This window comes from Anopheles funestus, chromosome 2RL (assembly GCF_943734845.2).
Source record: "Anopheles funestus chromosome 2RL, idAnoFuneDA-416_04, whole genome shotgun sequence".
Lineage (NCBI taxonomy): Eukaryota > Metazoa > Arthropoda > Insecta > Diptera > Culicidae > Anopheles > Anopheles funestus.
The window spans coordinates 78,669,674-78,694,791 of NC_064598.1; the positions used below are offsets into that span (position 1 = coordinate 78,669,674).

The window sequence follows — 25,118 nt, forward strand, 5'->3', positions numbered from 1 at the left end:
TGCCAGCCTTGTTTTTTTTGTTGTTGTTGCTTCTCTTAAATATCAGATTAGAGAAAGTTTATCCCGTTGTCTAGTCCAACCGTTGCGTTGCTGTTTGTGTTAGTAAAGTTCGTCCTTTCGAACATGAACAACCTTTTTTTTTCTTTTTTTGCTAGTAGTTGAAAACTACTCCATCCCTCGTTCTTCTCACTGCTACTGACCATCATTGTTTGCACTTCAAAACAGCAGCAGCAGAAAAAAAATAAATAAATAGATAAAGTTGCTCATGAATTTTACACTTCACACCGAAAGCCGTGCACGGTTGTGCCGTTTCCATCTTCGAACAGCACGGTAACGCGCTCACGTACCATGGAAGCGAGAGTGGTAACATAAATCAGCGTTGACGATAGTGTGCCGGTCCCATCGTCACCGGCACACCAAGCAGCACTGTTTACTATCACATTTGGTGGACGTTTCGGTAATAAATAGACATAAATAAATTACGCCGCTCGCTGTTGCTTGTTTTGGAGATGGTGTTGCGCGATGGGAAAGCACAATCGGAGGCTGACACGTTAGTTGGTTGGTGCTTTAGCTGTTTTGGGCTTAATCGAGCTAATCGTCCACGATGGCTATTATGGTTCCGTCTTTTACGTGCCCCGAGAAGGCACGCGTTCGTACGGAGACGCTCGAATGTACGTGTCGTACTTCATGCTGCATACAGTAATGGACTTGAAATAAATACAAACTTATTACAATGACTTACTGTAGCAGAGAATAATGGATGATACTTAAAAGGAAAAACCGTTTTTCCTGCCCAGTGCTAACAAATCCAAGCGAAGATCGATCGAAAACTGCTGACACTTTAATTTCTTATGATTTGGGACGTGCCTATCGGTCTTTACATGTCCGAAAGTACACTACAAGGTGCAAGTACAAGTTAATGGACACTGTGGTAATTCAATTACTGCCATTTTTGATGTACTAATTGGTTTCGTTAGGAAGAGTTTCATTTCATTCATTTTCAACAGTCAGACTTTTCTCATTGGATGTCACTTGAGTTGCTTGTGCTTTTGTAGTTTTCTCTTTTTTTTAAGTATAGAAATTTTATTTAAAAAAAAAACAAGATGATTATTCAATATAAGAACAATAGCTAACGATGAAAAAAATTGTCAGCCCATTTTATTCGGTTTAACAAAGTAAAATAAATCAAATGTAATACTAAGCAATTATGTCTACAAAATTTAGTATTATTAAAAGGCAATTTAATATTGTTAAACTTTTTGTATATCGTTACAAATATTTAAAACATTTTATTTCTGTCCCATTATCTCTCAAATAAATATAAACAATCCTTCTACTTTTTGATCTTATCAAATTTTTCAAAAATCTATATGAACAAAACAAGTTTGTACTAAAAAATAACAACACAATGCATCAGGATTTCAGACAGATTGCAGAACAGATTGCATCAGCTGTCAGACAGAATGATTTTCTTCTGCTCTGTTCTAGCGCAGCGTTGATTCTCCTTGCCTCTTGCTAATCCAATACATAAACGTTGACCGGAAGCATTAGAGGATGACATAACAACAGAAAATGTCCTTTGCCATCGTATTCCATAAGTGTAGCCCTGCATCATCAGCAGTGTGGAAAACGTAGAATAAAGCAAATGAACACTTTTCAAACTCCGACAAGAAGAGAAACGACAAATGATAGTATTTACGGAAGACGTCCTTTTTTTCCCCCACTCCTGACACAGACGTTTCGAGGAAAATAAAGAAGGAAATGAAAATGAAAAAGTTTACAAAACCCATTCTCCCGTAGCATCAAACCAGATTAAAATCCTTACCCTGTTTTTTTTTATTTTTTTGGGATAACTTTGTTTTCATTTCGTTCTGTTTCCGTTTTCGAACATCGATCCACGTTGGTTGTGTTTTTTTTCGTTTTAGTTTTTCGTACACTTTCTTGTGGTGCACCAGAAACAGCTGAAGGCAACAAACAGACAGACCATGATGTAGTGTACGCTGCTCATAACATCAAAACTTACGGTTTAAGTTTCCTTTGGGAAATGGCAAATGTGCAACATTCGCTTGTAGCTGCTGCTGAGAATTCCGTTGAGAAATAAACAGCAGTGCAACATATTTTAGTTTCCTTCAGCATACCGATTGCGTTACATAGTTTTGGCAGTTATTAAACAATTTTGCAATAATGCAGTGAAAAACATTTATACTATTTATTCATTATGAAAGCATTTGAAAAGTTGGTGTTTTGACTCAGAGGAGATGCCACAAATTCCAATTCACCATTCAAACTACTCTGCATCAGTGACGTTCAATTTTCAAATGATAAAACCAAAAACACATTATCGACCCCGCAACCAACCTAGGTTGCGTGTCTAACTAGAGAGCAAATTCCACAAATTACATTACAACTCAATCAATCCCCACTCTCCGACCCTTTTTACCCATCTAAACGCATCTCGCTGATCGATTAAATATTCTACCACGTTGTGGGAAATTAATCGAATCGTAATACTTCCGGAAGCCACCTCACGTCAGTTCGCTTGACAGCATTTCAACTACAGGTTGGTATGCTAAAGCCAGTTTACAGCGGATTCCGCAAAAAAAAGCTCCACCACTCACTGATGCTAACTTACCGTCTCTGGCACGGTAGGCAATCTATCATGGATCAATCACTCGAAGCATTAAAAGTGGAAAGGATTCGTCACCACAACAAATCCCACATGTATGTAGCGGAACTCAGCATGCTGGGTCGCGTAAATTTGACAGCTTTCTTAGCCTGTCTGTGCGTGTGTATTTGCTAGGCGTGTATGTAGGGATGGAAATTTCATACCAACAAAAAAAAACCGCACCCTCAACCCCAACCACATGTGCCGGTCGTTCCGATTGATTGATGACTATATCGTTAGTATGGAGCGTATTTGAGCTAATCTCACCAGAAGTGAAAAGCTTTTTGGATCGCGCGTTGAAACAGAACGTAAAATTTTCTTTTCTTTTAAATTTTCTTTATCTGATTGAAGATAAAGTGAAAGCTCAAGGTAGATTTACTTGCACGATGATGTGAATTTTATTACGATTGGTTTTTCGTAGGAATTTGGAGCGGGATATTGAAGGATATTGAGAAGCTTTGAAGAATACAAATGGTGCGAAATGGTTGTCAATTTTTTAACCAACTCTGTCAGAAAGATCGTTTCTTGGTGGGAAGATTTTATCAGGTTTATGTTAATAAACCCCGTTTTCCTAAAGTGTAGAAAGCAATTATGTGTGCTTGATGCAGAAATCTGATAATACTTTCAAATACAGGATTTTTAGTTTTTAAAATAACGCAAGTGACTATTGGACGCATTGGAAGGAATAATTCAAGCTCATTTTACCATAAATACGCATGCATTATGTTATCATGTTCTTGGTTCGTATTGGTGGCATGTGTTGGTTAAGCTGATGGCATTCACTTGTCGTCTAAGGCCGGTTGGATCTAAGGTTATTTCGGATTGTGATTGTCACTTACAGATCTGTTATCTAAAACAAACCTCTGTTGTTAAAGATGTTGAATAATTATTTAGTTTTTTAGAATTCGAACTTTTAATTTTCTTAGATTAAAGTAACACAATAGTATAAGCTAATAATAAATTTAACTAAAAGTCTTGCTAATCTAATAAAAATAATATCCTTTCACATCACTTGTCAACCATGATCTATCGAAGCTATTATTTTTCATTAATTGAAGTTATTATTCAACTACCAAATAAAATAGCTTCTTTTATCACTTTGGTCGTAATATATTCCTCCCAGGAAATCATAACACTTTCCAAACTGTACTGTTAACCATCGTTTTTCCCTGATCAAATTCAATTTCTTCCTTCCTTCTTTCCAAATAAAACGATAGGACGGTATGCTTTCACAACCAAAACACAACCAATCCACACTGACAAATGCCCCTTTCCCATGGCATTCGGCCAACAAAACTATGCCCATAATTCATCCAACAAATGCACGGACTCTACACAGTACAGCCCGGTTATGCTCACACCTCACAGGACAACAACAGCCGGCACCTTATGTTTCGGTTGTGTACGCGATGGAATTAAAACGAAATAGCGAACCAGGGCCGCTCATTTCCCAGGGGTGACATTGGGCCCGAGGACTGTGTAAAAAGTACCGAACAGTACCATCCCGTAACAACCATCGAGAAGCGAGCCTTCCAAACCTGCGCACACACAGATACATGTGTGTGGCCATGAAGCCATTCAGGCCCGCATGAAAAAAAAAACAGAAAGCAAAAGCGCGTGAAAAACACAACGAGTGGTTAGCATCTGTGTGTCACACAAATACTTCTGCAAACGCACCTCATCAGTCATACGGGATCGTTGATTTGATCGTTAGCACAAACACGCAAGAAAAGGGATAGCAAAACATCAGTGCGTAAGGGTTTATTTGCCGCCTGCTGCTGCCCAAAATCTGCGAGCTGGGAATTTGTGTGTGTTTTATTCTTCCACCGGTGTTATGCCGTTTTACCACACAATCACACTTTCCCGAGCTTTAGCTGATTGTTGTGATGTGGATGCACACGTGTAAAAAGGATGGTACGGGGAATTCTTTACAATGCCTTCTTATTTCGTGAAAGGGCACCTTTGGGAGAGGTTGGAGTGGTGTTTGATTTTTTTTCTCTCGAATACCTTTCTGGAAGAGCGTTTTTTTATGAGAATCGTGAAAATGGAGGCGCCTGGTTGCTGGATGAAAAGTTTCACTCTCGAATGGAGACGCATGGTACTTTTCGCTATATATGTTCAATATTGTTTGCTCGAATGAACTTTGGAAACTTTTGATTGGCTCTTCATACACACAAAAAAAACATAATAGTAAGCTGATTTTAGTCATTCTCTGTAATGAATATTACATTCAAAAACAATATTTTCTCAAACTATTCAAACTAAGTTCGGCTCAGTTACCCGTACCGTTTATTTTACTTATCAGAAACAAAACTTAAAGTCTTCGACAATCTTTTCGAAATCATAACATCGTTATCGGCTTCGCATCGACTAAACGTTGTTTCGGTTGGATCGATTTTCATGCCCACGAATCCAATCATAAATCCCCCATGTCATGTTATTATAATTTTGCAACACTTTTACTAGGAAAATATGCCACCAAGCTTGTTTGTGTGCTCCTTCCTACGTTGTGGTGCTGTTTTTGTGTAGTAACACATTTCCAATACGTTTCGGTTTCCTTCGTTTCTTCGAAGAAAGCTCTCCCCACATTGACCACATTCCAATTTGTGGGGAGCACACACTCAAAAAATAAAACACACAAAACAAAGCGTCTCAGAAAACAATCTCTCGTCCTGGAAAAACCAATGGTGAAGGTTTTGGTTTCTGCCCCACCTACGAAAATACGCCCGATTGCCGAAAGATGACAGCAGTCCCATGAATTGCTTTTCCAAACAGACGATGGCACATTTAACCGCTTTCTTATGGGATGCCGGTGGGCAACGCGGTAATAGGGTTCGGTGTGCCTTTAAATTGGAAAGTGTGTATCGTCGTCCTATTGTTGGGAATCGTAAAGTGGGATCTTATAAAACGAGCAATCCCGATGGCTAGCATTTTACTGCTGACGAAGCGTGAACTTTTTAAAACAAGGCTCGCAGCAGCAGTCGGAAAAGCGTAACGCGTATTCTGTTCCGAGCGGACTCATGCTAATGATGAATTGTTTCACAATTTAAGTCCATTAGTTTCTAGAAAGTATATGAGATTAGCTTGACTCGTTTAATGAATATTTTTACTCGAGTGTATTTAACATGATATTTCAGGAAAAAGAAAATAAGGTGGAAAATGAAGAAATAATGTTCCTTTTTCGAGGAACTGCCTTTATAAATAAAAGTAGAATTATAAGAATGCGAGTCTTAACATATCTTCTTGCTACGTATAAAAAAAAATTACAAAAATTTTTATTGAGTGTTTTTATATTCTTCAAACTATGTATTCAAATAGTTGAGATTGTTATGTAGAATAGAATTTTAGAGTATTTTACTTATATATTATTCTACTGTTTTTCATGTCGGGTTTCAATAGAAATCAATTATGTTGTAATCACTAAAATTGTTCGGATCTAAACGATAATAAAAAAATTCTCGCTAAAGAAAGCTTATTCTTGGTGTCTGATTTCACAAAGACCATATATTGCGCGTTCTGTAGATTAAGTGCATTTTATGTAGGCAAAAAACATTTTCAATTTCAAAACAAAAATTGCTTAAAAATTCCCGTTATTGCTTTTTTTTATTAGAAATAGGTATTTTTGCCTATTTTTCAATTCGGTTGACGTAATACAATGGTAAATGTCACATAAAATAGGTAAGCTGCACTAAGATAAAGCGTAATCCCATCTGTACACTCTTCTCGAACGATGAATTTCGACAGTTTGACAAAATGCGCTACAACATTAGCTGTACGGTGTTCCCCGTGAAGATAAAGTAGAAATAAGCATTTTGTTTTTTTCTTTCTTCTAAGAAATCGTAAGACATCTCGGGTTCGTTTCGTCTTAACTTCCGTCATAAATCACCGCAAACACACACACACACACACACATCTCTTCAAAGAAGACGAAAGCGCTTGACCGGATACGGTGATGCAACGATGCACGAAGCTAACGAGTGTACAAAATGCATCCGTTTCGATCGCTCCTTAATGCTTCCGAGCTTCGAACGGTGAACGACGAGTTTACAAAAACGGGAGTCAAAAACAGGATTTTTCTTGTCAATTTTCACCCCGGAACCTGGTTCCCGGTTCATGGTGACAGCACATACCATGGTACCTTGGCTTTGTGATCCCATAAATACCGAGGGCAATGCAAAGCCACAACAACAACAGTAACCACACAAGCGGCGAACACACTCACCCAACTACACAATGACCGTGATGGGGGGGTTGTGTTCACCCGTGCGATGCATGTTTAGGACGCTAGTGTAACAAACACTTTGTGTGGTTGCAAGAAACGTTTCTTGCTACGGGATACGCTTCTCCTTCTATCCCGCTGTGAGCTGTTGTTGCTCGAGCAAAAGGTTGAAAATAAACCATACCTTGGCGCTTAGTGGGTCGTTTCTTGAAATGAATATCCTTTTTTCTGTCCTCCCGCCGAACGGTTTGGTTACGAATCGCGTTCACAACACGCTGTGCACATTGATGGCAACGGGAGCTTTCTGATTCAAGATGGTCTAACGCAAGTGGTAGCATACTTCGTGGGGAACATTTGCCGCCACTATAAACCATTCTACTTGGCTACCGAGCGCGAGAATAATGTGCCTTTTTTATACATCCTTTCATACACTTTGTTTGTTGCATGTTTTCTAGAAATGCGTCTGATGTAAATGCATACGCTCTACTTTGTTTCGGAACTAGGTTTTGTTGTTTCACTCACTAGCACTGTTTGGTTATGAAATTCTGATAGTTTCATCAAAGGATTGTTCTTGATGAAAGCGCTTCTTTTGCAGATTGAGCCACTTTCACATCACATACTGCTCTGATTTTGTTGCTTTGTGAAAGAATCCTTTTCTGCTAACCCTGGAAAAATGATTTGAAATGAATGTTCTACATTTATATATCTAATCATACAAATTAAAATGGCCGGCATTCTTTTGTCCCCAATTTTAACGTCTATAAGTACCCGCCAAAAGTAATGCATTCCCCACAAATAGGTTAAAATTTTCTCGTCATTTTTATTAATTAAAAAGAAAATGTAAAATAATAGCAAAAACTTTATTTTGAATCAAATTTTTACCGTAAAGCCCCCTTGTTTTTAATATAATATAATAAATTCGTCCACAATATAATGTCCTGAACAATTCTTCTTTCATTAAATCTGACTACAGCCAAACAGAACCTTACACTTAAAAAATTAAAGAATTTATTTTTTAATCGAATAAAGATCGACTTACGGATCAAACGCTTCAATTAAACGCTCAACATTGCTGTGCGCTCGGGATCAAACACTTGCAGCCCACTTTAAGCGGAATACCATCAATTAAAGATCCATAACAAGCACCACTCATTTCGCAAATGTCCTTTTTCCTGCCTAATGGTTACCCCAGCCCAATCGATTCGCCGAAAATCAAACACTCATTCCATTCGCTTGCGGAGCCATCGTTTAGGAACGTAAACATTGCACCATCAAAAGCCCCTTAATCACATTCGTCTACTTTGCAGGCCTATCAAACCGCGTACGTGAGGGGTGAAAAGAAATCACAAAACCGTCGTTCTGTTCCCCGAAAACCTCTCGCCGGGGATACATCAAGCGGTACCATAAATTGTTCCCCAAGATAAACTGTTAACCACTTTCTCACGCCTCACGAAGCAATGTTACCCGCCCACGCCACAACCACTTCCCAGACTTAAGGGGCTAGTTAGTTGAAAATTTATGCAAATAAATAATGGCACAAAAAGCCACCGTTTGCTGCGAAAACGTGTTGTCCTTTGCTGGTCGATCCTCCGATCCTCCCTGGTACACCCCGTGCACCCCAGTGCTGCTTAAGTGTATCCATAATTCAACCCATGAATTAGATGAATCCATTTTGCCATGTCCCGGTGCCGGTCGTCAACGGAAACGGAATGCGACGAATAAATAAATAAATATAAATTCATATTGAAAAGTACCACTTGGCCACAGCAAGCTAAACGGTTTTAGGGGGAACGTCCGAATGAACGTTTCCAGAAAATTCCGCTACGTGAGCATGAGAATCTCCTACGCATTAGCAATGCTTTTTGTGCCCCGGTGGCAAATAAAACATTCCCACCCCCTGCTAAACCTACGCAGCACGTGTTTCAACTGTTTGCATGAAAATGGGCTTACCATTTGATAATTTTCAATTTTCGAAATCTTCTCCAAAAGCGCATGATGATCGTTTTGTCTTGTTTTTTTTTTCTTTTTTGTGTGTGTTCCCTTTTTCCCAAACACCCCCCAAAAACCTTCCTTACCAAAAACAAAACAAAAATTTACCAGCATGATGCATAATTCTATTACCGATTCTTATTTACGCAGAAACGCTTCCATTTTCTTCCATTTCCGTTCGGTTTATCGTTTCAGGATGGCTCGGTCCTGCCAGCTGGGCCATGTCGCTGTTTTCGGCCACGATAGTTGTGGCGCTTTGCCGTCGAAAGTCCACCCGTTTGACAGCGGTGCTTGGTGGGTTGGTGCTTGCGCTCGGCATCCTGTTCACATCGTTCGCCACCCAGCTGCATCAGGTAGCGTTTAGCTATGGTAAGTGTATATGTAATTGTGTGTGAGTGGAAAACCAGACCCCCCGGGGGGGTATCTTTGCGACATGAGTCAGCAACGTAAAGGTGCGGCTGAATAGGGATGTTTTATTTGCATGTTTATGAGCTGCTATACTTGTCCAATACTGCCGTAAGACAAAGCACCTATAAAGAATGTTTTTCATGGTATTATACTGAGAAGATAAAAATGTACACCCATACAAACAACAGTATGTAAGACGACGATGGTGGAAAAGTTGAACGGACGATATTAGCTTCGTGAGAAGATGCCACCTTCCGGCACACTTGCATGTACGAGACACTATAAAGCCACCGTTTCATATCCGAAGCTTATGTTATTGTTTTGCCGATACTGGTCGATCCTTTTTCTACCGATCCTTGTTTTCGTTCGAAAACAACCACTCGCTCACCCATTCCATTTGGTATCCTGCCCACTAATAGACGATGACCGGAGCGGTTTTTGGTGCCTTTATTCCATTTGTGGTTGTGCAGTTGCCATAACAGCCGAGGAGTGTTCTCGTTTAAATAACACGATGAATATGTATGGACTAGGTATGTGTTTCAATTATTCATGCAACACATACCACTTGGTAATGATTTTTACCAACGCGCCTTGGTTGAAGTAGTTTATACCGCTGGGCAAATTAACAGCAACGAATTTCACCTCGTGAACACCTGACATGGTGCACAGGGAAGAGCCGGTGTCGGTGGAGATGATTTATATGCCAAATGAAACCGGCTATGTTGTTTGTGTAATTAAATGCGGATGAGAAGGTAGGTTGCAATGAGATTAAAGAGGAAATAGTGTATCATTGCATGTTTTCTGGGAGCTTACGAAGCTTACGTGTTGTTAAATCATTTTAATAGGAATTCCAGCACCATTATATCACTTTGCTCGAACGTGTTTTGCTCTTGATACTGCTCGCAATGTGAAACGCCTGTAAGTATGCAATAAAAGTACATATTGTCACTATTGGAGGAACTTGCGATGTCTTAATGAGAATTAACGCTTCCATTGCATACTTCTAGGCGTTTTCACTTCACACGCATCCAAGTGCTGGTTCTCTGATTGCAATTAAGATTCCTATCGCTCACTTATACCTTATAGCAAATTCCTTCTAGTCGTAAACTAGTTTCTAAAATATTCCTTTATAAATTTGTCACAAATCACATTCGAATGATTTATTCATTCGAATAAAAAATCTGTTTGCTAAAACCATTTAGCGTGGTTTTGGAGAAAACTGGATGATTTAAAACAATCACTTCATCACGCTGGTTGGATCGATTCATAACATTCACTCTATGCTTCATATCGTTCCGTATCATGCTCTCCATTGCACAACTTTACTATCTTAACAAGCAGAGAATCCTTCATTCGACACCTTCATCAATGCTCACCATTTGCAGTGAAACGTACGTGGTGCGTCTCCATCCATCCTTTTCGGACATTTATTTCTGACTTATCGCTCTCAACAACATAAAAGCATTTGAAACTGCATCCAAATGCCGGTTTCGGCATACCACCCTTGGTCCATAATGCTGGACTGGAAACAGTCGCTCCATTGTCCAGTCCATTGTATATGACACTATTGCTTTATGGGAAATTTTACTCCATTTGTGCTAAAAAAGCCATTTACAAAAGCTGTAGTGAGTTGTGCCTATTGTGGGTTTGTGTTACAAAAGTATTGCTGGTCTATCTTTGACACTTTGCTCGGGACACAAAGAGAACCACCACAAAAATGAGGGTGAATGGGTTTTTGTTTGGTTGCCCAGTGAAATTATGGTCACTCGAAGTGCTGTTGCCACCTGGCTCCACCTTTTGCGCTGGTGTAAAGTACCGTACCGAAACACTTCCTTCCTGTGCCGTTGTTCAAACTCGAACTCAATTGCGTAAGCTTTATGAACCTATGGATAGATAGGAAAGGATCCCACTGCAGTGTGTCCCTTTTATGTGGGAGTTTATATTTTTCTCTGTACGGGTTGTTACAGCACCCATCTCACTAGCTCATCGCTACAGTGCTGCTGGTTCGATTTGTTTTATTGCGTTTCGGGCATGTACGACCTAACGCATCCACGGCGCGTAACACACTGTTTTGGAAACTACGACACACTATCTTCATCAGCAAAAGGATGCTACATTTAAGGTCATGTACAGTTTGTGGTATAATGCTCAACCATTCCGGGTGGGCCTTGTTATGGATTATGGTTTCTTCTTTCTGCGGCGCTTCTCCCAAAAGAACCGAACACACGGACACACGGATCTGCTTACATTTTGTGCTACCTTTCACCCAACAGCCAACGGTACGGTTCGTTTCATTCATGTGACCGAGTTTGGACGAGTGAAAAGGCATCCAACCCGAAAGAATGGGCAGGCGTACGATTAACCCAGATACTTTCCGGTGCCGGTTGGCGATGGCGTTCCATCTCGTTGACCATGGAATTCAATGCCGTTTTGTGTCTCCTCCTTTTTGCTCCACGGCACGGGGTTTGCTGTGAACCTTTTTTTCCCCCCTTTTTCGTGCCCGTTCTTGGGACATTGTTACCTAATTCCTGCCACCATCGTTGCAGCAGCAAAGTGTCGTAGCCTGGTGCCTGTTGGCCGGATCTTTCGTAGTAGCGAGCTACTGCACTAGTGAATCTATTCCTTCAACACCTTCACTGTATTTCTTCCCCACAAAACCTTTGACTAAACGTACCAGTGGAGAGTGAAGGAAAGATAGCTGAAGTGTCCTTTCTATTTTCCACCCAGCTCACTAATAACTACTTCAAATGGTTCTCCCTTCCTTTCCATTCACACACTCACCGGTACGTTGGAACTGGACCTGCAAACGTCATCTTTCGTCAACCGTCGTCACTATCGACATCAACCAAACCGGTACAGGCGTCATCGTAGGCATCGGGTCGGCCATGGTACGGGAGTCGGCCGCCGTTATGCTGGGCCATTATTTCAAACGGCGGAGACAATTTGTCGAAATGATCACCATGTCCGGTGAGGGTGTCGGTGTAGCACTGTTTTCCGTCATCCTTAAGGAAGGCGTTGGGTAAGTACGAAACCATTTTTATTTTAATAAACCATGTTTCTTATAAAGGTAAGGGATTTTCTTACATAATAATTTATTTGATTATTTTTCCTTGAAATATAAAAAAAATATTTATTTAAGAAAAACATCAGTAATTTATTGTAATCATCTATAAAAAAAACTTAAGCTGCTTTAGTTATTTAGGTTAGGTATATTTTTAGGAAATCGCCAAAGTTTATCCATTACCATTGTTATTGCTCAATCAAATCAAGATAAAGAAACAAATCCAACACAAAAGTCCTTCCCACTTTCCACTGAAGGTTAAGCTCACTTTGTCGTTGCTATCTCTCGCGTGGAATATTGCGTGTCCGGTTCTGTAACTGTTTCAAGCTGGTAGAACTTCAGCTGGTTTTCCCTACTACCTAGCAGAAACTTCATCGTAAGCTTTAGATATTCCAACCGACGCGTTGGTCTTTCGGTTGATACAATCCGCACGATGTTCATGAAAATGCTACACGCAACGACTTACTGGCTGGATGAGGCAGCTATAGCTTTAATCAACACGATGATACACACGTCTACGGCTCGGTGATTGATACAAAGAAAGAAAAAGAGAAAAAAACGGCAACTCGGCCAGTTAGAATCTTTTCGGAGAGACGGAAATTCATTATCATTTCCACTGCACGAGCCGTTTCGTTCCGTTAGTGGTTGGTTTTTGTGATGAAGTAGTTTGTGCTTGCTTGTTGTGTCTGTGTTTTTTATCCTATTTTGTTTGCTTCAAACAGGAAATAGGGTAGGCTTTTTTCCCCTCTGAAAAATAGCAGAAAAGACGATTAATTGTAGGTAGTCAGTTAAACTCATCCTGAGTTTATTTCAGCCACACCGACTAAATGATCCTTACAGAGGTTTTGCTTCCATTGCGAAACCATCCGTTCGTTTTCCATATCAAAAAGTAATCGCCGGAACAACCGAAAAAAAGGGAAAAAAGGATTCTGGTAGGATTGATTCAATCTTAATGCAAAAGATAAACAACTTGGAAGCCAGTTTTTTCCCCGAAAAAGATTTGTTCTTCCATTTTCACAATCAATCACGCATAGGGCCATTCGGTATTCATTCCAGTGAAATGCCTTCCCAACAAAAAAAGGGTTTTCATTCGTTTCCTTTTGCTGAGTGAAAAATTAGTTACCATTTCGGGGGATATGATTTTTCCGTCTGAAAATGACCCGGAGTCAGGGTTTGCGAAACAATGTATGCAAGTTTAATTCAAACACACACAGAACACTTCAGTGGAATAATTTGCATCAATCACGTGCTTTAGACCCTTGAGGCGATAAAGTCCTAAAGAAAGGTAAAGCAGGAATGATAGTGTTTTTTTCCCCTTTTATACACCAACAGGAATTTCCATTCATACATACCTTTTATTGCACTTTTCCGACCCCCAGCAAATGCTGTCACTCACTTTCGTTCTCTATTTTTGCAGGAAAATGGGTTGGCGCCTGGGGCTGCAAGCGGTCACAGGGCTGGTATCGTTCAGCTTCTTCATGGGATTGCTGTACCGGCCGGCATCACTCTATCATCCCCAGCGGCGTGCGATACTACACTTGAAAAACCAAAGGAAAAAGGTAAACTAGTCTTTCCATTCATACCACTGCTGGACTGATGGAGAGATTGTTGCTTTAGTCGCACTACCGAACACATGCCAGCCGGAGGCCAGTAAGCCAGAGAAAGGCTTTTCAACTTCTCCGCTTCTCCTTAGATGAACACATCTCGCTTCCGTTTAGTTGTTTAAGGCCGAGGCACCATTCCAGTGACCGCAAAAGTAAACTCCAATCGTGCCAGGGGAAAAGTTAACTCTACGGAAACCTCTTAAGCGGGGGTAAAATGGGTTATTGGCTTGTAGAGACTGAAAGTGCTTTTACAGCATTTCGGGCTAAAGCTTAACGTCGTGAAGGAGGCTATCGAATTTCGTGCACGTCGCTAAGCGTCACTAAAATGGGGCAATCACTTGCAATATGATCCTAAAAGATGTGACTTCGTGAAGGATATTATCAAAAGCAGCAACTTTTATTTTCCTTTTTTTACAGGAAGGATACAAATTTTGAACTTTTGCTTGATAGTGGTATTAGCTTAATAATGCTGTAAAACTGTACTATAATTTGTAAAAATTCAATTTTTATTTCTGATTGCCTAACTTTATTCCTAATTTAGTAAATGTATGAAATTACATTTATATTTATTACTCTATTATATTTTCATTTTTTATGTTTCTGGATTTAAACAAACTTTAATTTCCTCTATAACGTATGATTTTTTTTCTTTTTAACCGAATAAATAAAAAATGAATTTCAATACGTCGGCATTATTGTTGAGGAGGAATTAAAATCTTTATATCTAATTAAGCTTTTTCCTAATTTTCTTCATCGGTTTTTTGTTCCAGCATTCAATATACCTTCAATCAAAATCCTTAAAAAGTTTTTTATCGTACACTAGTTTTCACTGGATCATTTCAATTCCTTTTTCCACCCCAAAAACAAATACAACTCACTCAAAGTGCATTTCGCGTGCACACGTATTTTCCTCTATCATTTTCCAGGTGAAGGAAAAGAAAACTCACGTCCGTACACCGAAGCCACCGTTCCTTGATTTTACGCCCCTAAAATCTTCCTCGGTGCGGATGCTGTCAATATCGGCATCAGTGGCCGCACTAGGCATCTATTCGCCGATATTTTTCCTGGTAAGTACGGGTTTAGTGCTGTCCGTTCCATATGTCTAACCTATCTTCACCTCGGACTTTTAGCCGTCAGTCGGAAACGGGGCAAGCGTGTTCGCTTCCCCATTTCCCTCCAAACAACACAACACAAAATTGATACCCATGTTAAGGTAAACTAATGCGCTTCAATTTCTTTCTGCTTTTGGGCTGAAATGAAATCGGTTCCGTTGGTCTGCTGTTGGATTTCCGTAAGCGCAATAACGTTCCGTTAGCTAGCTGGAAATGAAACTGTTCAGCAAACCGTCCCGTTGGGACCGATGGGGTTTTTTTTCCAGATGAAATAAGGGAAAATTGATTTCGCCCACATAAATCGAGCATTCGAGACGGGTTTTCTTATTCCCCATCAACTGTTTTCCCCCCGGGTGAATGTTTACTTGTGAAAGCTGCAAGCCGGATACCAACCATGTGCAAATGTTTTAGGGATTCTGTTTTTGAGTTTGTGAGGATGCAACAAGTAAGCTTTTCTATTAAAATTTACCCCTTTTTGAAATTGATTTTTAATTTCTTAACAATGAAAGGAATAGTTATTTTTTAAAGTTTACATAAACCAAAACATTGTAATGCTGAGTTATTATACGTTTTTAAGGTCAGCAGTTTGACGCTTGCATATATTTAGGCGTATTGGACTTCCTTTATATAGCTGAACTATACTTAATTAACTTTTACTAACCGCATATCATAAAGGTTTCATTTTTATTGAATTATGTACCATTTTCAATAAACATTTCATTCGACGAACGATTTTCATTAGCGTAATTTAAACGTCACAAAATCAATAACTTTTGCGATTTCCACCACAACGGTACAGTTTGGTAGCGAATTAATCTGTTTCAATGAAATTATCATAGTTCAATACACTTTCACTTTTCGATTAGTTAACTAATGCACCATCCGTTTTGAAATAAAATTAGCTTGCTCACAAGTTGCTACGGTTTCATACAAAATTGAATTAACTATCAAACTGTCGCACACGGTGTCGATCCGATGGATCGCCCCAAAATGGAATGTATTGTTCTCATGTGAAAACCAAACGCATCCCGAACTTGCAGTTGCATCCATTGCGCCCGCACACACAAAAACGATGAATGCTGATGCAGCAGTGGTTGGTGGTGAGTGCGTTTTCCAATTTCCAAAGCCCTGATTCAATTTCGAAACAATAAGAGCCTTTTGCGGTTGTCCTGTGCAACCGCACGGATCACGGTAGTCGACGCTGGGGTACTGTTTCAGTTGCTATTTTCGGGTGCAGATGGACACACATGCTCATAGGGACAATCTGTAACACCTAACATTTTTGCACCTTGTTACAGCGATATGTCCGTGTTTTGAGTGTTGAATTGTTCCTTCCAACCCATGTCTGGATTAGCTAAATATATTTCAAACATTTCGAATAAAACGGGATATTAAAAAAGAAGCTTTAGTGTACATTAAATCCTCTTTAAGCTCAATACCCATTCCTGTACAGTGGTTTGTGTAGCGGAAATCGAAAGATACAGAGCACACCGATGTAGTAGATAAGCCGCATAATACCAGCATGAAGCGTAACAGTGAACCAGTGAAACCACTAATGGTGGAAAAATTACCACTGGAAGGTATACCTTTATTTATTGGAAACATTCATCTACACTGACTGTACACCGGAGGGGCTAATCGAATAGCCATTGCAGATGCTTATGGTGGATTTAATAGTAACACGTCATTCCGTTTTTTATACGTACCGTCCATTACTACTTCGCAATCATGCATTTTTAATGCTTCCTCTGGTCCATTTCTGCTAATCGAATCATGATTCTATTTCTGAAAGTTTCCATTTTTTTCTCTTCCTTTTTTCCCACGAAATATAGTCCCTGCATGGGTTTAGCGAAGGGTACGATATGCAGGACTTGGTGCTGCTCCAAACCTTTCTCGGACTGTCGATAGCGTTAGGTATAGTGTTTAGTGGATCATCGATCAACAAGACGCTGGAAATTTCCTTCCGGAAGGTTCAGATATCGCGTCAATATGTTTGTCAGGTAGGTCCTTCGGCCAACTGTATACCATTAGCTTTTCAAATTCAATTCTCAACTCCCCCTTCCCCGACCGCAGGGCTGTGTTACGTTAGTGTCAGTATCGTTGTTAGTATTATCGGCCGTTGCCGATTACCGGGGCCTCTGCTTCTCCGCATGGGCGTACGGGCTCGGTCTCGGCGGCTACCGTTACACCTTGAAGATGCTTGCGATCGAACGCATCCGGGGCAAGTACTTTTCCAAGGCGTGGGGTTTCATCAAGGGTGCCGAATCGTTGCCGGTGCTGTTCGGGGTGCCACTGTGCGCCTTTCTGAACGATTCTTCGCACCGGTACGGTCGGGCGGGCTACTACATATGTGCCGCCAGTGCGGCCATTTCGGCAATTATTCTGTTCTTCGTGGGATACCCGGACGGGCGTAATATGAAATACTCCACCAATGGGTAAGTGGGCAAATGAGTAGAGATAGTTGTTCAAACGAATAGTTCAAATGGCTGAGATAATATGCTGGCGTTTGCTTTTAAATAATTTTGTTTGGAAAGGTCAAAGTACTAATACTTATTTTATCATAATTTTAGTTCTTGTTTACATAATTTAGATCTTTTTCATTTTGAGGTGAGAGATCCTGTTTGATTTTTATTTCTTTTGTTATTCTCTTTTATAAGTTTCTCTTTAAAATTATTATATTTGTTGTTTTTGTTTTAAATTTCACATACATCTCTTAAAAATCAATAAATGTTCGAAATACCTGATAACAACATACAAAAAGTATAATAATTGAAAAATATGTAACATTCTATAAACGTAAAATGTAGACATAAAAAAACTTTCAATAAGATAACATAAAAGTAACTCCCGAAACAAAATAAGAAAGAATGAAAAAAAGGAAATTTAAACATAAAACCGTCAAAAGTAGTAAGTTGTATACTAAAATAAAATTATTTAAATAGTGTAGCAATCGTTAAAGACAATTGGGAACATTTTTAAAGAATTCTCTAAAATTTGGCAGCCACAAAAACAAAGCTGTAGTACGTTATTTATTACTAATTTAACACTAATCCATTTAATTAATGGATTTAATTATTAATTTAACACAAATCCATTTAATACTAATCTATCAGTTTAGTAGCAACCAAAATTTCTAAGAAATTCAGTCAACTCTCTTTTAATTTCTTCCGGACATATAATAATGTAATATAGTAATACATTTTATGAAACAAGTCCAAATTAGTTCTAATACCCCAAGGAACTGTCTTTATTTTTACTATTACCAACCTTCCTTCTTAGCTATCAATATATCAATAAATATGCTTGCTTCATCACCCACAGTTCTATCACATCGCGCTGCACCGCACCAACCTCATCGAGCGACTGTCAGCACATCCTAGATCGAAGCTTTTCCTCCCAGCGCTACAACAACCCACAGTGGTACGGTACGAACACGCACGCGACCAACCTCTCGAACGGTTGTCACGGTTCCGGTACCTACCCCGGTGGGACCGGCCTACAGCGCTGCCTGTCCACGAGTCAATTCATGAACGGTGGGCTTAATCTCTCCTCGGGCGGAATTGGACCGAACACGTCAGCGACCACTACAACGGCCGGCCCAGGTGCACGTCTGCTCGGCAACAGTCAATCTCTTGATAATCCGGCTAGTGGACAGGCGGGGTTCAGCTACCACAGCCCGTTCTGTGGCCAGTCCGCCGGTCAACCGCACGGTCGCCTACACAAGAGCCTATCGTTCGCGTTCCAGACACCGATGTTCAGCGATGATCCGATACATCACACTTGCCAGCAGGCGTCCGGCTATGCGGCCGATTACCCACCGCCAAGCCGATGCTACTCCAGGTACGTGTGTTTAATTGGACCCAATTAGAAAGCGCTGCTTTCCGGAACGAGCTGATCTTTGATGACAAATTCGCAATCTTCCACATAGGGAAACAACTGTTCGATGCTGTCGAGCTATCGAAGGGATTCTATTTATAATCCTCCAAATGCGGACATTCGTAGGAATGTTCCTTTGGTATGTTTGAATTAGCAGCTTTGTGTCAAGGCAAATAGCGACCACGAATCTCATATACCGTATCAAATCCTCTCCAGATAAGCCGTCAGCGTGTATTAAACGGAAGGATTACCTTCAGCTGGGTGAACTTTTGGGCAGACATTGGGTTAAAGCGATCTCGCCATAGCAATTACTCTGCGTAGCTTTAAGGCACCCTGCAGTATTTTTGTTTTTCAAGCAAGTCTCATTTGGTGCCGGACCCATTTCGGAGTCCTCGACATCCTCGGGCAGAAGGCTAATGAAGATGAAATTATGCGAAAATATCCTTTTCACAGCAACTGCTCGACTAGTTCGCAACTGCTGCCGAGACCGGTTTTGTAACCGAAGGCATTCCAAGGGATCAAAAGCATTTTCCCTTTAGTTTCTTCGAAGGTGTCAGTCCGCAACGGAACACGGCTGTGTTGTATCTGGTGTAGTCTTCTGGGAGAATTTCAATGACCGGAACGATAAGTTGCTTGTCGCTAATACTACTTTTTTATTAATGCGGATTGTAGCAGTGATGGTGGCGAAGAAGGTGAGATAAGTTTTGTGGCTCATTGTTTGCCAACGTTCGCTGAAATTGTATACTTTCGTCTGTGTGACACCTTGCTTAGGAGCTGCCGCTTGGCTTGCACCAAAGTACCGTCAATAATCATTTAGCCCTTCGCTTAGTTAAATGCAGCTTTTGTTAGCCATTATGTTACGTGTTTTTGGCCCGGAATTAGAGAGGACACGGTAGGACACGGAAAGGATAACGAAAGGATATAAATTAACTCAAATTATCCTTCACTAGCGGGAACCTAACTTTGCAGATGTACGAACGGTGGCCATTTTAGGGTAGTGGAGATTGGGGCTTTTGGTTGCGTTTGCTTTCGTTGGTAGTGTAATTTGGTATGTTTTCTGAGAATTGCCAGTGTGATTAGGTTAGATTTACTGTGCGACTGACAGTTACACTTGTCTAACAAGTGTGTTCCTGGATGTTGGATTTAGTAATGAGTTGGATGGTGACCAAATTAACCAGTGTACACAAGCAATTATATTTCAATTTTTTGGGCTGGTAGAAAGCTGCTAAAAGAGGTAGAAATGTGTTGAAATAGCTATTGAAACAATGATTATTTTGGTTTTTAATTCATTAATTTGGATCATTAATTTGGTCTTACAGGTTTGAATACTTTTAGGTGGAAGTAATTTAGACGTAATCAAAAACCAACTACATAGAGACAAATTTATTTTATTTTAATTACAATTCTTGTGCAACACGCTAAAAATAACACACAAAGTCAAGAGAGATAAAAGGCAGTATATCAAACAAAGTTTGACACTTTGATACCATCGCAATCGTTTATTAACGCGTCACGCCGTATTTCCTCTTCGTTTCTCGTGCTTTTGATCACAACGAAAGAAGGAAACAAGTTTGAACGAATTCCCTTACGCTTTGTGACACATTTGTTCGGTACGGGCACGTGCCCATCATAGATCAACGTCAATTATCGACCTGTAAGGCATTAATAAATGGAACCATAAAACTTTCCACCGTGAACGCCGTGAATGGAGGACTATCAATTTCCCTTGAATTGCGTTCACTTTCGGTGAAAACTTTTTAATCATTGTTTTCCGTATCTTTTCGGCACCATCGTTTTTGGGCAGGTGTGAACTACACAATCCATCCCAGACCGCACCGATCACCGTTCATCGGGATACGCTCAACCGGCAGCAGAGTTTTCGCGCCTCGAGCCGTGGACAGACACCGCGCCACACGGGTCACGTGAGTTCCCGAGGCCAGCAACCATCAACACCGCACCATCATCACCATCATCAGTATCACAATGCCCACCAGCAATCACAACAACAACAGCAACAGCAGCCCCAGCAACATCATCAACACCATCACCCATTGCCACCGTATCCGGCGAACGGATTGCAATACCATCCTTCCCGCAGTCGAAGCGTCCCCGAAGGGTTGGGCGGTGCGGGACGTGGCGGGGTGGGTGCAACACCGGGAACTGGTGGCGACTGTCACTGGAATCACTGCCACTGGACCACCGCGAACGGAGTCAACTTCTGCCGTCCGAATCGGCCGATTCAGGTGGTCGAGCAGATAACGACTTCCGTTTGACTAAAGTTTAAAATACTCAAGTTCTTCCTGTGCATCTCGCTGCACCTGCTGGAGGGACTGTTCTCGTAGATGATTTGCAGCGCGTGCAGATACGTTTTAATGCAAATGGTGTATGTTTCATGGGCAGAGTGCGTGTCGAAAATCCCGCAATCAATCATTTCCTTGCACAATCAGCAAACAACCGGGAAGTGTCATCCATCTTTGCATCAACTAGTGTGCATTTCTATATCGATTTAGAGGTTTTGATCGACTAGAGGGTAGTCCATCAACGAACAGTGTTCCTTATTATCATTGTTTTGTGTTCTCCCGTTTGTTAATCACTAAAATGAACACAATATAAAATATTTTGTTTAATATAAAGCGCAAAAACAATGCGTTCTATTAAACGATCAAAACTGACAGCCACATGTTGAGAGACTGACAGCAAACTGCCAGCATGCGTACGGAATGCAAACACGTGTTGCGAATTTAAATTCCACCACGTGCCAACGATCTAGGTTAAATAGTAAATTTTTATGCCAAATCGAATAATAAATCGTTTATCTTACCCAGTTTATTCCCGCTATGATGGATCAGGTGGTTGAACGCTTTTTTTTATTATTATAAATTATCATTCCGCTGCATATTTACTCCGCAAGCATTCTAGTGGATGAATAAGCATGCAGATGGGTTAGAATTTTCTCCATTTTACACACAATCGAACAATGCCAATGTTTCAACACCCAGCGTACTAATTTGTGTGATTAATTTGAACTGCCTGCAAAGAGTGATACACATACCCTGCTTAGTGTGTGATTATTTCAACACAATAAATTATAATTAATGTGGTTCGTGCTTTTTTCCCTATTCCCCTCCGTTCGGGAAACTTGTGAGGAAAACTAGGATGGGAGGAAAAGTTGAGTTGGCATGAATTTCCCTTCCGATAAGCAGATTATTGGCGACCCGGTGCACAATGAGCATCACCATGCCTACCGTTAGCGTAAAACGAACGTTTAAAAGTGGCAATGAATAATAATAAGCACGATAGAATCGATAGCAATTTCAAAACCGAAACATAGTCAAAAATGGTTCCAAACACGAAGTACACACTAATGCCCCCGATTAGTGTACGGAACCGCGTATATCGCGTACGATGGGGAACTCAAGAATGCGTGTACTCTCGTACTCTGTGCGATAATTATAAATATTGTGTGTTGTGTACATGTTTTGTTTCTCTTTTTTTTTTAATTTTAACTCTAACGTGTTTTTCTTTAAAAAGGTTTTATTTTATTTATGTTCCGTATGTTTATGATGTGAGTGAGAGTAGTGCAATTGGGAAATATTATTACCCCTGTTTTAAACAGCCGTTCTGTATGTATGTTTGTTCGGGGTGGAAGCGAAAACGTATTAAATATACAGGCAAACCGCGTTGCTAGAGTTGTGAACGAGTGGAAAGGAGTAAAATAGAGCAGTGTGGTGTAAGAGTATTTAAATAAAAACAGTTGATTTTGAAGCTAAAGGACAGTAAAATTTAAATGGCATTTTTCGTACGTTTCTTTTCACGATGACAAAATATTGCTTAACTAAGGTCATTAAACTGCTTTAAAGTTTATTACGCTTCCCCGGCAGGAAAGTGCAATCGACATATGTTAATCGTTTGATGTGACTTATCGATCGTTGGGTAGCAAAATTTATAGTGGTGCATTTTAATCGATCGTTTAAATCAAAGCGAATATATCTTTTTACGTTTACCTTTTCACACACACACAGATCCATTCTGTCAGCTAGTAAATTAAAATTAATATTTCGCTTTTTATCTTCCCAGCGCATGTACCTTTTTCTATTGGAAGGATCGGTTAAAAGGAAACAATATTTGCCCTTTATGTGTCGGTTCTACCATAGCCATTTGGTATTCGGGAGAGAACATAAATATTTGCTCCGTTCATCACTTTGTTCATTTTTATTTATTTTATTTATTTTCAACCACTGTACGGCGAAACATTGCAGAACGTGCAAACGGAGAAATATTTTAAATATGTTTTATTTTAATTTTTCATGTCTCGTTTGCTTAAGTATTTCGGACAAAACACACAACAACTCATATTCTTATTACTTTTATGTTATATTTTTAATATTGTAGATTATTTTAGTCTCAACTTGTTATGAAAAGTTTTTATGCATCTTTTACTCACTCTTGAAATGAAATTGAGTGAGTTTTAAATGCAAAGGAATAGTCAATGGATGAGTTTAGAGCATTTTCACTAGTGACAGTCAGTGAGTGAATGAAATATTCAAATCTTTATAACTACTCTATCACTCTTTTCCAAATCTCTGAAAGAAGCGATTATTTTCATCTCTAATCCCTATGTATACTGAACACACTCTGAACGTTAGGCTTCAGTTCAAAAGTAATTTAAAAAACTCACAAAAACTGTTCAACCATGCATAAGCTATGAATACATTAAACAATTGCGAAAATTTTACTTTTCCCGTATTTTGTACTTTTCTGTGTTTAACTCATTCGTGAAAAATTCTCTCTATTTGCCAACTGCTCATCATTATATGGACGAAATGTAATGAAAGTTTTTTTCCTTCCCTTAAAACGATGACCACCTGGTACACTGGCATCTCAATCATTGTGAAACCTCGTTCGATTGAATTCTTGCATCCATTTTTACGCCCTTCGTTAGCTTGGAAGAGTATTTTTTTGTTCGAACGAAGGAATTATTACGATAAAATATTACTCTTTCATTTCCGTACAGTTGGAGTGGCGTTTTCGTTTGCATTGAAGGGCATACATTTAACCAAACCACCGTGTAGTGTACACTTTACTATCGATGCGAATCCCGTGAACCGGTAAGTAGAGCGACCAGGGCGTAGAAAATGAAATCATAATAATGGTCACATTTCTCATTCTATACCGTACGATTTATATTTCTGCCCTTGCCCTGGGTGTACTCGTAACGATCGGGTTTTCCCTGCGCTTGTGCTGCACCAAATGTTTCACCATTTCATCATTCAACTCTAGTTAAGTGCATCCGTGATGGGTATGAGATGACGCCCCCGAGTAATCCTCGTTTGCGCGTTTCTCGCACACTCTGTTCCGTTTCCTACGACAATCTGACTTTGGTTCGATTTGTCTCCTTGTCCCGTTGGTCGAGCCAGAGTAGTAGAAGGTGAACGATAATGCACTGTTGCTTCCGGTACGACGTTCGACGACTCGTTGAAACGGAGGAATCGTTCTTCGGGGAGGATTTTTATTGCGAACCATTGCACCATTGCCCGACACCAAATTGCTTCCGCAAATCATTTCGTTCAAGATGGTTTGAGTTGGTTCCGGTGTTTTTTTCTTCTTCACTACTCCATTTCTTGACTCGCGTTGTTTCATCTTGCCCGCTTAAGCTGTTGTATGTTGCTCGTCGGTTTAAAGAAAACCATTTCCCCAGCGGACGGCTGTTGTTTTGCCATGTTGAATGGATATTGCTTTACATCTATTCGAGTAAAGAAGCTTATAGGTATCGTTTTTTGTTTTCCCGATCAATGGCTTTCGATAATGGTTTGTGATACTTAAGAGAAAATATTCAAACACAAATGCGTTGAGAGTATGTGGAGCTTATTTTATACGAATGAAAACAGGTGTAAAGTTACATGCAAAGATCAATTTCATTTAAATTAACATGTGCTTGTTTAATGCTGTGGTACAAACTACCAACATTTTAATTTCAAGAAAAACCCCTAAAGGTAGACTAAACGTAAAACACATATTTCACAGTGTGTCAAGTTCAGCATTGTACACGATATATTTAATAAAAATATATTTATTTATAATGTTTAAACAGTACTTTAGCTTAAAAGAAAATATAATAATAAAATAAAAGTATAAATTTCCAACATTTGACCTTTTCCCGCGTTAATCTTCCTGGTGCTATAAG

The 25,118-nt window shown here is 39.9% G+C and overlaps 1 protein-coding gene and 1 long non-coding RNA gene across 3 annotated transcripts in view; one reads left to right on the forward strand and one right to left on the reverse strand.

The window, feature by feature from the left end:
- LOC125762939 (uncharacterized) overlaps positions 1-22,722 on the forward strand; it is a 29,846-nt gene extending 7,124 nt beyond the window's left edge. For both annotated transcript variants that reach the window (XM_049425583.1, XM_049425585.1), the window contains 8 exons: positions 9,069-9,242; positions 12,141-12,300; positions 13,760-13,901; positions 14,873-15,013; positions 16,891-17,058; positions 17,132-17,493; positions 18,380-18,898; positions 20,739-22,722. In XM_049425583.1, the coding sequence (XP_049281540.1) occupies positions 9,069-9,242; positions 12,141-12,300; positions 13,760-13,901; positions 14,873-15,013; positions 16,891-17,058; positions 17,132-17,493; positions 18,380-18,898; positions 20,739-21,207 (2,135 nt within the window). In that variant the 3' untranslated portion in view covers positions 21,208-22,722. The remainder of the gene's footprint in view (positions 1-9,068; positions 9,243-12,140; positions 12,301-13,759; positions 13,902-14,872; positions 15,014-16,890; positions 17,059-17,131; positions 17,494-18,379; positions 18,899-20,738) is intronic.
- The window catches only part of LOC125762952 (uncharacterized), a 187,904-nt gene that overhangs the window by 90,772 nt on the left and 72,014 nt on the right, over positions 1-25,118 (reverse strand). The gene's annotated exons all lie outside the window — the stretch shown is intronic.